The sequence below is a fragment of the Mytilus edulis genome, chromosome 1 (assembly GCF_963676685.1).
Source record: "Mytilus edulis chromosome 1, xbMytEdul2.2, whole genome shotgun sequence".
Lineage (NCBI taxonomy): Eukaryota > Metazoa > Mollusca > Bivalvia > Mytilida > Mytilidae > Mytilus > Mytilus edulis.
The window spans coordinates 83,199,586-83,212,403 of NC_092344.1; the positions used below are offsets into that span (position 1 = coordinate 83,199,586).

Here is a 12,818-nt window from a genome sequence, read left to right on the forward strand (position 1 = left end):
ATCTAACGAATATAATGCTTTTGAAGCAGACCCAGTAATTTTATTCATGAGTCACAACGTTTGACACCATCCATCGAAAGTCCCTGCATCCATATATGAATTTCACACAATATCCAAATTCTGAGTCGAGAAAGTTCAGAAGATTTTGATTCAGAGCTGATTTAGTGTTCTTCTCATGGTCTTTTAGCATAATGGTAATGTGTTGTTATATTGCTCGAATGTTTTTATTGATTGTTGATTGCTTAACGTCCAGCAGCAAATATTTCATGCATGTACAAGGAGGAATACAAATTAACAATGAATGAATACAACAGGTAGGTCTTGCAATAGGGTCAATTGGTCTGAAGGGCGGTAAATGTCACAGTATGTGTATATCGGATAGGTACAGAAGTTAAGCCTTGCATCCAGACCCCTTAAAAGGTTGCTCAAAGGGTTCTTAACGTGCAGAAAGCTTCATGATACATTGGATTTATTGTCATATTCTCAATCTGACCAGAATTGCTTGATTGTGTTGCTCTTTGATATGATTTTTTTACAGATTGTGTCATGAAAATAAAGTAATAAATTTCTAAATTAATTCTTGACCCTAGATGGCTTTGTAAATTGTTATTATCAGAATTCTATTATGAATTTTGGGGAGGAATTTTATTCTTGTTCTTTAATTCATTTTCTCTTCTTTCTTTCTTTATTTATTGCTTGGTTTTTAACTCCACCTTTCCATAGGTGGATCCAGAGGGGGGGGGGGGGGGAGGAGCTGTGCACAAATTTTGTTTATTATATAGGAAATCACTGAAGCTTGACTAGACTAGAGTGGGACCCCCTGGATCCGCCACTGCTTTTAGTGACATTTGTTATATTATGCTCTGTATTTATTGGCAAAAGAAGAATATAGAGTACCTGAATGAGAGGTCCTTCATCTGTAATTTTTTTTATACTGTTTTTCTCAATCTTTATTTTTTAGGTCTATTTTTGTCAGTTCTTTATTTGCCTAGCCATTTATTCTGCACTTTTGTCCATTATACTCTATTCTATAAACCCCATCCAGACCCTCCTGTATAGGATCAACAACCAATGTCAGAAGAATTGGCTATCCTTGTCCATTAAGATTAGAGTATAAAACACCTTGCCACTAGCTGGGTTTGACCTGACAACCTCAGAGTTTACAGGTGTTTTTGAATAAATAAAAACAAGGACTTGTGTAGTAAGACAACAACTCTGCACAAAATTAAAGTCCAAGGACCATATCTCTGCACAAAATCTTCACACTGGAACAAAATTTAAATTTGATCTGTAACATGTCATGCATGTCATGATAAAACAATACAAAAAATATCAATATCTTCAAGCATGAAAAAAAAGGTGGGGAAAACTGATTTTCCGGACGTGGGGCAGGCAGCCAGACAGATGACAGACAGAGTGCAAAATTAAAGTAACCTTCGACTACGTTGGCATGAGATTAATAAAACTGATGACTAGAGGCTACAGAAAATTAAGAAATTAAAACTTCATAAATTTTATTTCTTTTTTCCATGTTTTGGTCTGGTATCAACATTTTGTGGGACTTTTTTGGTCTGTGGCATATAATTGGAGGTAACCTGCATCATCACAGTCAATGCCATACAAGATAAGCATGCCACACAGGCAAACCATGTTGTGCCATCAGCTACTGATGAAAACCATTCAGAAAACAATGCTAGATAAACTGTTATTGATATGCCTGTAAATGCAAGTAAGCCAGAAGTGGCATGATAAAGTTTCATGTCTACTAACTTTGCTGGTAAACGAAATATATTGTAGTATTTTAATCCAATGCCTCCTATTGTTTGCAATATCAAATAACATAAAGTTCCCACTCCAAACCATGAATGCCAGGTTTGAAAGTGTGGTTTATTATTTCTGTCTTTGTTCAGGTAAATAGCAGTGAAGCCTCCAGCTGCACACACAACTCCAAAAAACATCATGACCCCATGTATTGTCCCTCGAATCAATCGGCTCCAACTTAAAAACAATGAGCTTTGTTGGTTAAACAGCATTATAGCTTCAAACATAAGGAACATCATCTGAAATAAATGTAAAAGAATATTAAAACATCGATCACTTGCATTAAATGTAGGGTAGACACTATCTTTCTTTATTTTACTTTCAACTCGAACCATATACTACTAAGGGGAGACATTTCTCTGTTATTACAAAATGTAGAGTTTTGAAGTAATGAATGATCATGAATAAAAGTAGACATTTTTTCCTCAAAAAATAATATTACTTAACTCATGCAAGCCAATATTTCTAGACAGTTAGTATCCAAATTACTTACAGCTATTGTCATTAGTGTAGGATGCCATGAAAATAGACCTGAAATTTAAAAAAAAAAAGATGTTCATCTAAAAAACAAAAACTATATACATGTATAAAATAAAAATAACTATTACAAAATTAAGTTATAGATTATAAACCATAAAATCAGAAGATGACCGATAATCCGTAAATGGGTGGACATTCCCTCTCTTTAGGAGGCAATTTTTATAGTTTATCCGTCTTTTCAAAATCGCTTTTTAAATAAAAGTTTGCTGCTGCATATTCATCAGGGATCTCCATGGATGAAAATTGAACGATGGAGGAACTTTCACCATCATAAACCGTATCTACGATGTACAGCGTAACGCGATCGAAAGTTTTTCATCCCTCCACATAAGGATAGGTGAACATGCTAATTCATTGCTTATTTGAATTATATTTATTTGAATTCTCATTATAAATACTATAGTATATAGAAGTATATATATTTTCAATAATTGCCATTTGTAACCCTTCAAAGGCAAGCCCTCATGCCCCCTCCCTTTCCCTTAGTCGAGAATGACCAATAGCTATCACAAAGGTCCCAATGTAGTTTTCTTGCTATTTTCGGTAATTGTTATGCGGGTTAAAATTCATGTGGAGCTTATTTTTCACGGACATTGTCAAATTCAGAATTCATGAACCCATTACCGGTATATATGGCTGGTTTGCAGCAACGACAACACGAGTCGTACGGGTTATGTAAAAGGTTAAAAAGATTTGTAAAGCGAACATTGTCAAATGAAAAGGTTTTTAATGACTTTATCTAGAAAAGCGATGCTATGCAACATGCATTTTTCAAGTCGGAATAGAAACCGGAAACGCGGATGTATCAATTTGATTGTAAACTACGAAATGAATTCGGAATTACGATACGATATTTATTTACAGGAAATATTAAAAGTTTTTACTTTTTAACCTTTAAAGTAATTCTATATTATCGTGACAATACAGCAGTACTCGAGTTATTTGCGATGAAATAATAATTACTGTTTTACGTCTTATTTTGAACTTCTTAAAAAGGGGGATGCTGATTGCGTAAGTCAAAATAAAAGCACGTGTTTTACTTGTTAAACTATGTAACTAGACTATTAATTTATTTATTTAATCTGAATTATCATAAGCATTTGCGGAAACTTAATTAAATAATTCGACAATTGAATCGTCTATCTTCAGATAATATTCTCCTGTCTGCTTTGTTGATCTACCTGTACAAGCTCAGGTACAAGTGATTAGCGATCTTAATCCGGATATCCCTCAGGCGTTAGAACTGGATTATACTATAAAGAAAGCCCGAAGGTTATGCAATTACATGCATTTGATTATAATTGCTAAAAAAAAATGACGTCAGGCTATAAAAACGATCACAGTTTTGACGATGGCGCAAGTCATTTAACGATGGCGCCAGACTTGGGGTAATTGTAATTGTAATCGTTAATCAGCTGTAATTGATTACAATTTTTCAAGTAATCAGTGTAATCATTAATCAGCCAAAAATCTGATTACATGTAATTTAATTTAATCAATTACTTTTCAATATACCCTGTAATCATGATTACTTTTTGATTACATTCTGATTACAATGAAAAAAATCTAAAATTGTGTTTTTGGTCATTAAATGAACCTCTTTGTTCATATTGGATAAATTTTTAACATACTAAAATGGTTTGGTTACTTTAAGCTTGTCTACTTCAGTAAAGAATAAACTGTTACAGTATTGAAAAGTCATCATTAGCCTAAGCAGAGACATATAATACAATTATATACCTTTTATCTTGGTAAAAGATATTGTACATACATGTATATTCATCATTTTATAATGATCTTCATATTGATATTTGATTATAACTGTTATAGATATATATTCAAGTAATACTTTTCTTTAACCCTGAATTATAATCTTTTGTTAATTTTTGTGATTTTTGTCAACTTTAAATTGACAGGTAGGAGACTAATTAAGGTTTGTTTTTATTGCAATTACCAATTGAGTATAGCTGTAGGGAAATATATATGATAAAAGATAAATCAGACATGAAAATTTATCTAATTAGCACAAACTAAATTAAAAGTTGGACAAATATGTTTTTAAACTTTTTTTTGTATTTGGACTGGACGTGTAAAATGCAATGGTTTTTAATAAATACTTTAATACATATTGTTTACAATTTGATTACACATTTCTATTAAAATTCAACATAGTTTTAACTGGTAACTTTATTTCAGCCATATTTAAACTGCAACTTGGAATACATATAAATTATGAAAGAGGTCAAAAGACAAACAAAAAAACTCTTGATTATGATATATCTTTATAAAATTTAATTCAAAATAATTTAGAGATCATTGGTGATAAAGTGTAATGTATATATATATGTAGTGAAATTTGGTGTTTATTTAACTAGATGACGTTTAATTTGAAGTTATCATTTTATAATTGACTCAAATAAAATATATTCTCAAAAATGCTATAGTTATATTAAACGTTTATTCATCCAAATCATCCAAATGTTTTGTTTTTAAATTTATTGTAATCAGATGTAATCATGATTACTTTGCCAATGTAATCATTAATTTAATCAGATACTTTCAGAAATGATGTAATCATTAATTTAATTTAATCGTACAAATGACAAAGTAATTGTAATTTAATCAATTACATTGAAAGTAATCGGACCCATCTCTGGATGGCGCAAGACATTTGAACGATGGGGCAAGTCATTTGACGATGGCGCAAGACATTTGAACGATGGCGGGGCACCATCGTTAAACAGGCCATGGAGATCCCTGATTCATGGTTTCTTTATGCTCCTCTGCAGACCTATAAATATATGTCTGATGTAACTTCAAATCACCAACACATATATTGATTGAACTGCAGAGGAGCAATTATTTTAATTCTATTTAAGAAAGTAATAATCCTATATTGGCTGAACAGACGTGTTAGTATATCTAAGCGTAGATGACCTCAATTTTAATCGCTACATTTATGGTGCCATGACCAGGAAACACACTCAAATCAATAAGATCAGGGAACAGAAGCATTTGATGACCTGAAAGGTATTTTTACCTTTGTTTTGATGAACAGTAATAATCAATCACAGAATAGATTTTCAAAACAACTCCATTTTTGACAGGTGGTAAAACTGAGGTGATTTTTGTCTTAAGGTTTATGTACCCTTCTGTAGCCATTTTTGTACGAATTTTTCAAACCTCAATTGTATCAAAACTAAAGATATAATAAATAATAGAGATAGGCCATTTAGTACATGTTCCAAGGGGAAACTTGATGCAAAGCATTATTTTTTACTGTTTCGTTGCATTTGATAGAAAAAGAGGACTTTGTGGCAAATAAATCAAGATTTTTATAGAAAATCCACAGCCTTTAATACAGAGATTTTTGTTATAAAATTTGAAACATAAATTACTCACTTGATTTTCTATGATGTGCTAGTGTTTATTTTTTACAAAAAGTTCTAAGTAACCTGTAAATTCCAAAACACCTCGTGCTGAGTCACTAAAGTCGAGCGCACCCTAAAAGGTGTACTTGATTTTGGCCATATTTATACTTGTCTTAACCAATAACTACATTTGTAAACTTGTTTTAAGGAAATCAATGCTTGCACTGCATGCAATAATCCTATATCTATCAGTCATCAAATTGCCAAATATGAGAGTACAAGGATAAAGGCTGTGGATTTTCTATAAAAATCTTGATTTATTTGCCACAAAGTCCTCTTTTTCTATTAAATGCAATGGAACAGTAAAAAATAATGCTTTGCATCAAGTTTCCCCTTGGAATATGTACAAAATGGCCTATCTCTATTATTCATTATATCTGTAGTTTTGATACAATTGAAATTTGAAAAGTTCGTACAAAAATGGCTACAGAAGGGTACATAAACCTTAATCATAAATGTTTACAGGAAAAGGGAAATTATAAAGTCTCTCTCATCTTTGTTTTAAAATAAAAATGGAGCTGTTAATACTTGAGCCTGGAACAGCCGAATATATCATAAATCCTGTAAAAAGGATAGTGGCAAAGTGTGCAACCATTTTTCAACTGTGAGTTTCAGCCACAACTCACAACTCCAAAACTCACTATCATGGGAAAGTGTTGATTTGAGACAAAAAGATACCTTTTCTAATGGAACTGTTTTAAAAAAATATTGTGTGCATATAAATTGCATTTAATCATCAATTGTTTTATTTTCGTTTAAATTTTCAAAGAAACAAGTAGTTTTATAAATTTTCAGTAGAAAAAACATTTATTTTGATTAAATTTCCCTCATCACCGCACATTGTAAACAAACACAAAAGTGAATCAGACGATGCAAGCATCACATTGACGCTGATGGACGGCGTCTGTCACAAAGAAAAGTAAGAAAACACAACAAATGATTACAAAAACAATGCAGAAAACCTAAATTTTGGATAAAATCTAGTTTCTAATTGATGATAAATATCCAAGCATCATATATTAGTAAATGTGCTTTACGGAAAATGAAGCAGTAATCCAAAAAAACAACCTATACAGGCTATAGTTTAGGCCTTGATTTCAAAGCATTTTTATTGTCATACAAGTTTGTAAGTTTTATTTGTCTTGTACATGTTTACAATAGACACAGTGGAATTCTGATGCTTGAGCTAAATGTACACGAATTCAATTATGCCCAGCATGATACTGTTCCTGATCCTGATCCTAAGGTCAATAATTGACACTACTGTTCTCTGTGTACTATCTTCCTCCTCTTATGGTACACCGTTGCTCGAGGTAATATCTCGCGGTACTTTGGTATACTTGTTTAGGCGCAGGATCGGGAATCAGGGATTGCAAGTTCTTGGAATCTCCCTGATTTTGTAATATATTCCCCTACAATTTGCGGTGTTGCTTCGTAGGTTTCTCTTTTTGGTGGTGCTAGTATTGACTGTATATTTGTTGGATCGATGTTAAGTAGTTCCATTTGTCTTCGCATGTCCTCTCTTTCTTGTTGGTATCTTGGGCAGTATAGCAGGAAGTGTTCTGATGTTTCTTCTTCTCCGCATTCACAATATGGCGTGAGGGATTGACCGATTTGGTTTCTGTATTTGTTAAGTCTGCTGTAGCCCGTTCTTATTTCTGACAATATTCTTCCTATTTGGTTGTTAGGCTTGTCTAGTTGTGCGTCCTTACCAACGATAGGAATTAGGTTGAAAAGCTGTCTTCCAGTTTCACTAATTGTCCATCTGCTTTGCCATTTGAGTTTTGTAGACATCTTGACTGCACATCTTACATCTGACATGGTTATGACATTATACTGATCATTTAGTGATGAGGCCTCTTTTGCAGCGTCTTTTGCCAACTGGTCCGCTATCTCGTTCCCGGCTATATTAGCATGGCCTGGGATCCAAGATAGGGTTGTTAGTATGCCGTGTCTTAAGAGCGTTCCCATGCATTCTTTGATATCAGTAATTGTGTCGATGTAGTTAGAAGATTTCCAGTTCAGAGTCAAGATGCCTACAGCAGTCTGGCTATCTGACAGTATTTTAAGCTCAGAAAACTGGTCCTTTATAGTCGTTATACAGTGCTCCAGGACCATTAGTATGGCTACTAGTTCAGCAAGAAGTATCGATCCTCTATTAGCTACTGGCCTCTTTAGACTTATGCCTTGGCTATTTCCAGAATATACTACTGCTCCTGCCCCACATGGTCCCGGGTTACCTTGACATGAACCATCAGTGAATGCCACTACTGTTGAGTCTGTGCTGTCTCCTAATAGGTCCTTTACAACCTGTTTACTTTCAACAGTTTGTTCGGCTGTTCTGTTCTTTGAGCTACCTAGACGACTCCAATAACTTGGTGATCTCCTTAGCATGACATCTACACCAGCTTTGTATGTGAATTCTGGTTCTATAAGTTTGATGTCAACTTTCGTGGCTTTGAACATGTCTATGGATTGGTTTATAGCTTTACCAAATGGAGAATCCTGTTGTTCATAGGTTGCGTTGTTTGTTAAATACTGTTCTAGTTGTTGTTTAATTGGTTCTGCTATGTTCTTTGATTGTATTTTTGCCAGTTCACGTACTGATATTTCCTCTATTCTGAGGTCTATGGGTTGTATGTTGGCTTCAACTTCCATTGCCTCTCTACCTGATGTTCCTGGTAGTCCTAGGCATATTGACAAGCCTTTTCTTTGTACAGCTTCTAATTTCTTCATATTCTCTGCAGATGTTATTTGCCAGACTGGGCATGCATACTCCATGATAGATCTAACCATGCTGTTGTATATTTGGAGTAGTTTTGATCTTGATATTCCTCCCATGCTCTTAATATCTCTAATTACATATATTGCATTATTTGCCCTCTTCTGCATCAGATTGATGTGGGTGTCAAATTTAAGCTTCTCGTCTAGAGTTACTCCAAGTAGCTTCGGTGTTGGACTATATCTATAGGAGAAGGAGTTGACTTTTAATGTTTTCTGCTCTGCATCTGTGTTGCCTTTTGAGAATAGGCATACTTCACACTTTTCCAGGTTTACATTAATTCTCCATTTTTCTGTCCATTTTAAAATAGTTTTGACATCCTCTGAAGTTCTTTCTTTCATTTCCTTTATGTCTTTCCCCTTATGCCATAAAGTGCCATCATCTGCAAACTTGCAATTTTCTCCTTTTGTGTTATCCATTATATCAGCTATGAATATGTTAAACAAGGTGGGTGATAGTACTGACCCTTGTGGCAAGCCGATTTTGGTATCAAATTGTTCTCCAAAGAAGTTATTCAGCATACATCTGGCTGTTCGATTTGTGAGAAAGCTGTTTATCCATAACCAGGTTTTTCCCTTTATCCCAAGTTGAATAACACTAACAGAAAAAATAACTATAACAAAAAAGGCAGTGCCAGTGTTTTCCATCTGCCCCCGCAGTTACATGTATCAGGTCCGCTCACACCCAATAGTCGATACACTTTAGCACCCGACACGTTCCCACCCTACACTTTCGCACCCAATTTTTATTGAAATTCCAGTTCAATTATTAGATATTTTTTTATATGCATTACCAATACAACGGTACCTCGAATGACCGAATAACACTGTTACTATCTGAATAACACTTGTAATGACCGAATAACACTTGGAATTTCAATTTTAGCACATATTGGTGACTTTTAAACATTGATTATTAATTAATGAGGGGGAGGACAGGGGGGTACCCTTCTCCTTTCTCCCACCCCTGTTCTCCTTTCTCCTACCCCCGTTCTCCTTTCTCCCATTAGAATAAAACATCTCCTTTTGAGATATTTTTTCTTGCATTTTTTAAAAGGAGAGATATTTTATTTTTTCTCCTTTCTCCCAGCCTTCCTCTCCTTTCTCCTACCCCCTTTCTCCCTGTCTTCCTTACCCCTGTCCTCCCCCTCATTAATAGTATATTATCGATAGATTTTATAACTTATAAATGATTTACAGAAAGCAGATAAGTTCATAAAAAACTTTTAAAATTTAGTATGTACATCGCATATGGCGATCATAGAAATCACAATGGCCACCATGTTTGATGTACACACTAAATTCATAATTATCTTTATGAACTTATCTGCTTTTTGTAAATCATTGTTAAGTTATAAAATACATCGATAATACATTATTATTTAATAATCAATGTTCAAAATTCACCAATATGTGATAATATTAGAATTTCAAGTGTTATTCGGTCATTACAAGTGTTATTCGGATAATAACAGTGTTATTCGGTCATTCGTGTTACCCCCAATACACCCTATGATCGTTATTTAGTCCATCCAGGAAAAACAGTCATTTACACAACTTCCTGTTTTGGTCATGCTGCCGAAAATAGAGGTCATCAGTAGTGAGCTGAGGGAGGTAAAACTTTAGAAAGCGACCATTAAGAAACTTTGATAGAGTATGATCCACTAATGACTTTTTCGAAATTAAAATTGAAGTAAAAAAATTATTTTGTTTGAAGTATTTATGGTAGTTTAAACAGGTCTCATTAAAAAGTATCATGCATGGTGTATTGTTTAATCAGGGTCCCAGATAGCTTTAACTGGATGAAAAAGTTGTTTAATTTATCCAGAATGGAAAGAATAGCGATTAGGTGTATGTTATTTCAACTGATCCGGTGGAGCTTATGTTTTAATTTGCATAAGGACAGTCTATTTGAAGATGTGTGTGAGAAGGTGATTGTCGTTTTAATATGAGGCAGGCATTACCTGTATATGGGGACGAAGTCTGTATGAATTATTTTTTTGTTACTGAAATATTTGTTAAAAAAACAGAAACGGAAATACCGTAGCGTTTCCGATTTTGGTTCTGTTGTTAGGGATTTTAGTTGTGACGTTATTTAAGTTATGACGTCATATGCAATGTAAACAAAGAAATGCTATCATCAGGTAACGTTTTTTCATATCAAGGAATTATTTAAAATGAAATTGGTATTGCGTTCCTTCCTATTTTATACTAGACAGATAAATATATATTTTACTCAAAATTTCATACAAACGAGACCCGAAAAAGGAAGTACATTGTAGATTTATGCGCAGATGCTGGAATTCAAAACATGACATCAAAAAAATTGAACGATTTTGAGTTCATTAGTACAATGAAAATTTCAGGAAAATTGAACGATTTTTTTTTATTGATTTTTCTACTGTTATTGGGGACTTTGTCCCCATAATAATTATTGAATTCTAATCACATATCAGTGTCACCAAACCCATATACAAAAGAACTGAGTGTATGATATGGGATGAATAACTGGACACTTCATTAATGAGTTTATCCCAACATTCCTGTCTAAAGATGGACTGGTCTTAAATAAGCAAACTTCTTAAACCGGCCCATTCAAGTGAAATAAATTTAGTAATATATATCCCCAAAAAAATCCTGATAAAAATTGGGGAGTTATTACAGTGTTCTCCCCAGAAATTTTGGATAGCATCACATTTGGCGTAAAAAAAAAATATTGTAATTTTTTCAATGTAATTTGTCGCGTCGTGGCAATGCTCTATTTCCTTTATGTTATATACGTTATTGTTTATTACAAATTTATTATATTGTTTGTATGCTATTGGCCCTCATCTTTTTAATAAAATATTTCATTCCACCCTAATCTTTGTGTATATTTTGTTGAATTCATAACTGAGAATACAATTAAACTAACTATATGATGCATGATAACAGATTTTTCAGTTAATGTTTTCTATTTTCATTTTATAGTTCCAGAATTATTTTTTTCCTCTTGGGCCAAATAAAAATATATTATGTTTCAGTTACCCTACATTGTACCTACCCAGCTAAATGAATGAATGGTTTATTATAGTGCATCCTGTATAGATACAATTGCACTAAATATGTAGGAAAAAACACTGGTTCTTACAAAAAAAAAAAAAAAAGGGAAGAGAAAGTATCATGTAGCAATAACTTTTAAATTAAAAAATCTTGTTCTTTATCATGTTATGAAATATATTGGTTAATGGTACTCAATGAATTAGTCCCAGTTGTTTCTTTTTATCAAAATAGTATTTATTTTCAACAAAGTTATCTAACAAAGTCCAGGGGCGGATGCAGGAATTTTCGAAAGGGGGGGTGCTAACCCAGGGCACCCAGGGCAAAGGAGGGGTGCAAAACATATGTCCCGATACAAATGCATTGATCGGCAAAAATAAAGGGGGGGTGCGCACCCCCGGAACCCCCCCCTGGATCCGCCACTGAAGTCTGTTAATGCTTAGGTATCATTGTTTCTGTCTACTGTTATTATTCTTAAATGCTGATTTTTGTCATATCTGGTCCGGTTCCGATAAGAAGTTTACACTAAAATAATCAATGGCTGCCGATAGCAATGAAAAATACGAAAATAAACAATGTTTGACAAGAGATTGGAAATGAATATGACGTTTTTAATGCATTAAATGGATGCAACATAACCTAAAACCAATTATGATCACTTTCTAAAGAAAGTACAAAACTTATTTAGATCAATATCAAAATTTTCACTCTCGATTTACACAGGAAGAGAAAGAAAGTACTAATATTTTGAAAGTCATAAAATGATACGACTCAACCTCTTTGTAAAAAGAGAAAAATTGTTTGTTTTCTGAATTTTCATATTGCAAACATATATTTCGAATTTTTTGTTTATGATTTTTTGATTACATTCTTGTCGAAATTTCCGATTGCATACCACGTGGTATCAATCATGTCACAAGTGACAGCGTGGGGTATTCGTATCCAAACAGTTATCACCCAAAGGGCAATCAACACCTACATTGTATTTAATCACTCTAAATTGCCTCTATTGTCCGACTTGAAGGGATTACAATTAAAGGTAATATATTTTTTATGATCATAAGCGGTAATTAGAATAAAGTTCAAAATTTAGGACATGGCTTTGTCATATAGAAACGAGAAAAATAACATCAAAATAATTATAGCATCGCGGAAATAATTATAGCGTCGCGGAAATTATTATAGCGTCACGGGAAGAAAATATAG

General features: G+C 33.4%; 3 protein-coding genes across 15 annotated transcripts in view; 1 reads left to right on the top strand and 2 right to left on the bottom strand.

Annotated features, from left to right (window-relative positions):
• Window positions 1-1,497: 1,497 nt before the first annotated feature.
• LOC139492555 (transmembrane reductase CYB561D2-like) lies at window positions 1,498-6,536 on the bottom strand. 2 transcript variants are annotated; one of them, XM_071280711.1, is made up of 3 exons: window positions 6,419-6,536; window positions 2,315-2,352; window positions 1,498-2,060 (listed from the first exon to the last, which is right to left on the bottom strand). In XM_071280711.1, exons 1-3 carry the CDS (start codon window positions 6,519-6,521, stop codon window positions 1,515-1,517), a joined length of 687 nt encoding a protein of 228 aa, XP_071136812.1. In that variant the 5' UTR covers window positions 6,522-6,536; the 3' UTR covers window positions 1,498-1,514. The 2 variants fall into 2 exon arrangements, with proteins under 2 accessions (XP_071136812.1, XP_071136818.1); XM_071280717.1 differs by having other exon boundaries at window positions 6,321-6,470.
• A 60-nt stretch (window positions 6,537-6,596) lies between these two features.
• LOC139492464 (protein polybromo-1-like) overlaps window positions 6,597-12,818 on the top strand; it is a 53,728-nt gene continuing 47,506 nt past the window's right edge. For all 12 annotated transcript variants that reach the window (XM_071280647.1, XM_071280674.1, XM_071280678.1 and 9 more), the window contains exon 1: window positions 6,597-6,711. The gene's annotated coding sequence lies outside the window, so the exon portion shown is untranslated. The remainder of the gene's footprint in view (window positions 6,712-12,818) is intronic.
• LOC139487232 (uncharacterized) lies at window positions 7,137-8,993 on the bottom strand. The gene has a single exon (XM_071272155.1). The coding sequence runs from the start codon at window positions 8,991-8,993 to the stop codon at window positions 7,137-7,139; it is 1,857 nt and encodes a 618-aa protein (XP_071128256.1).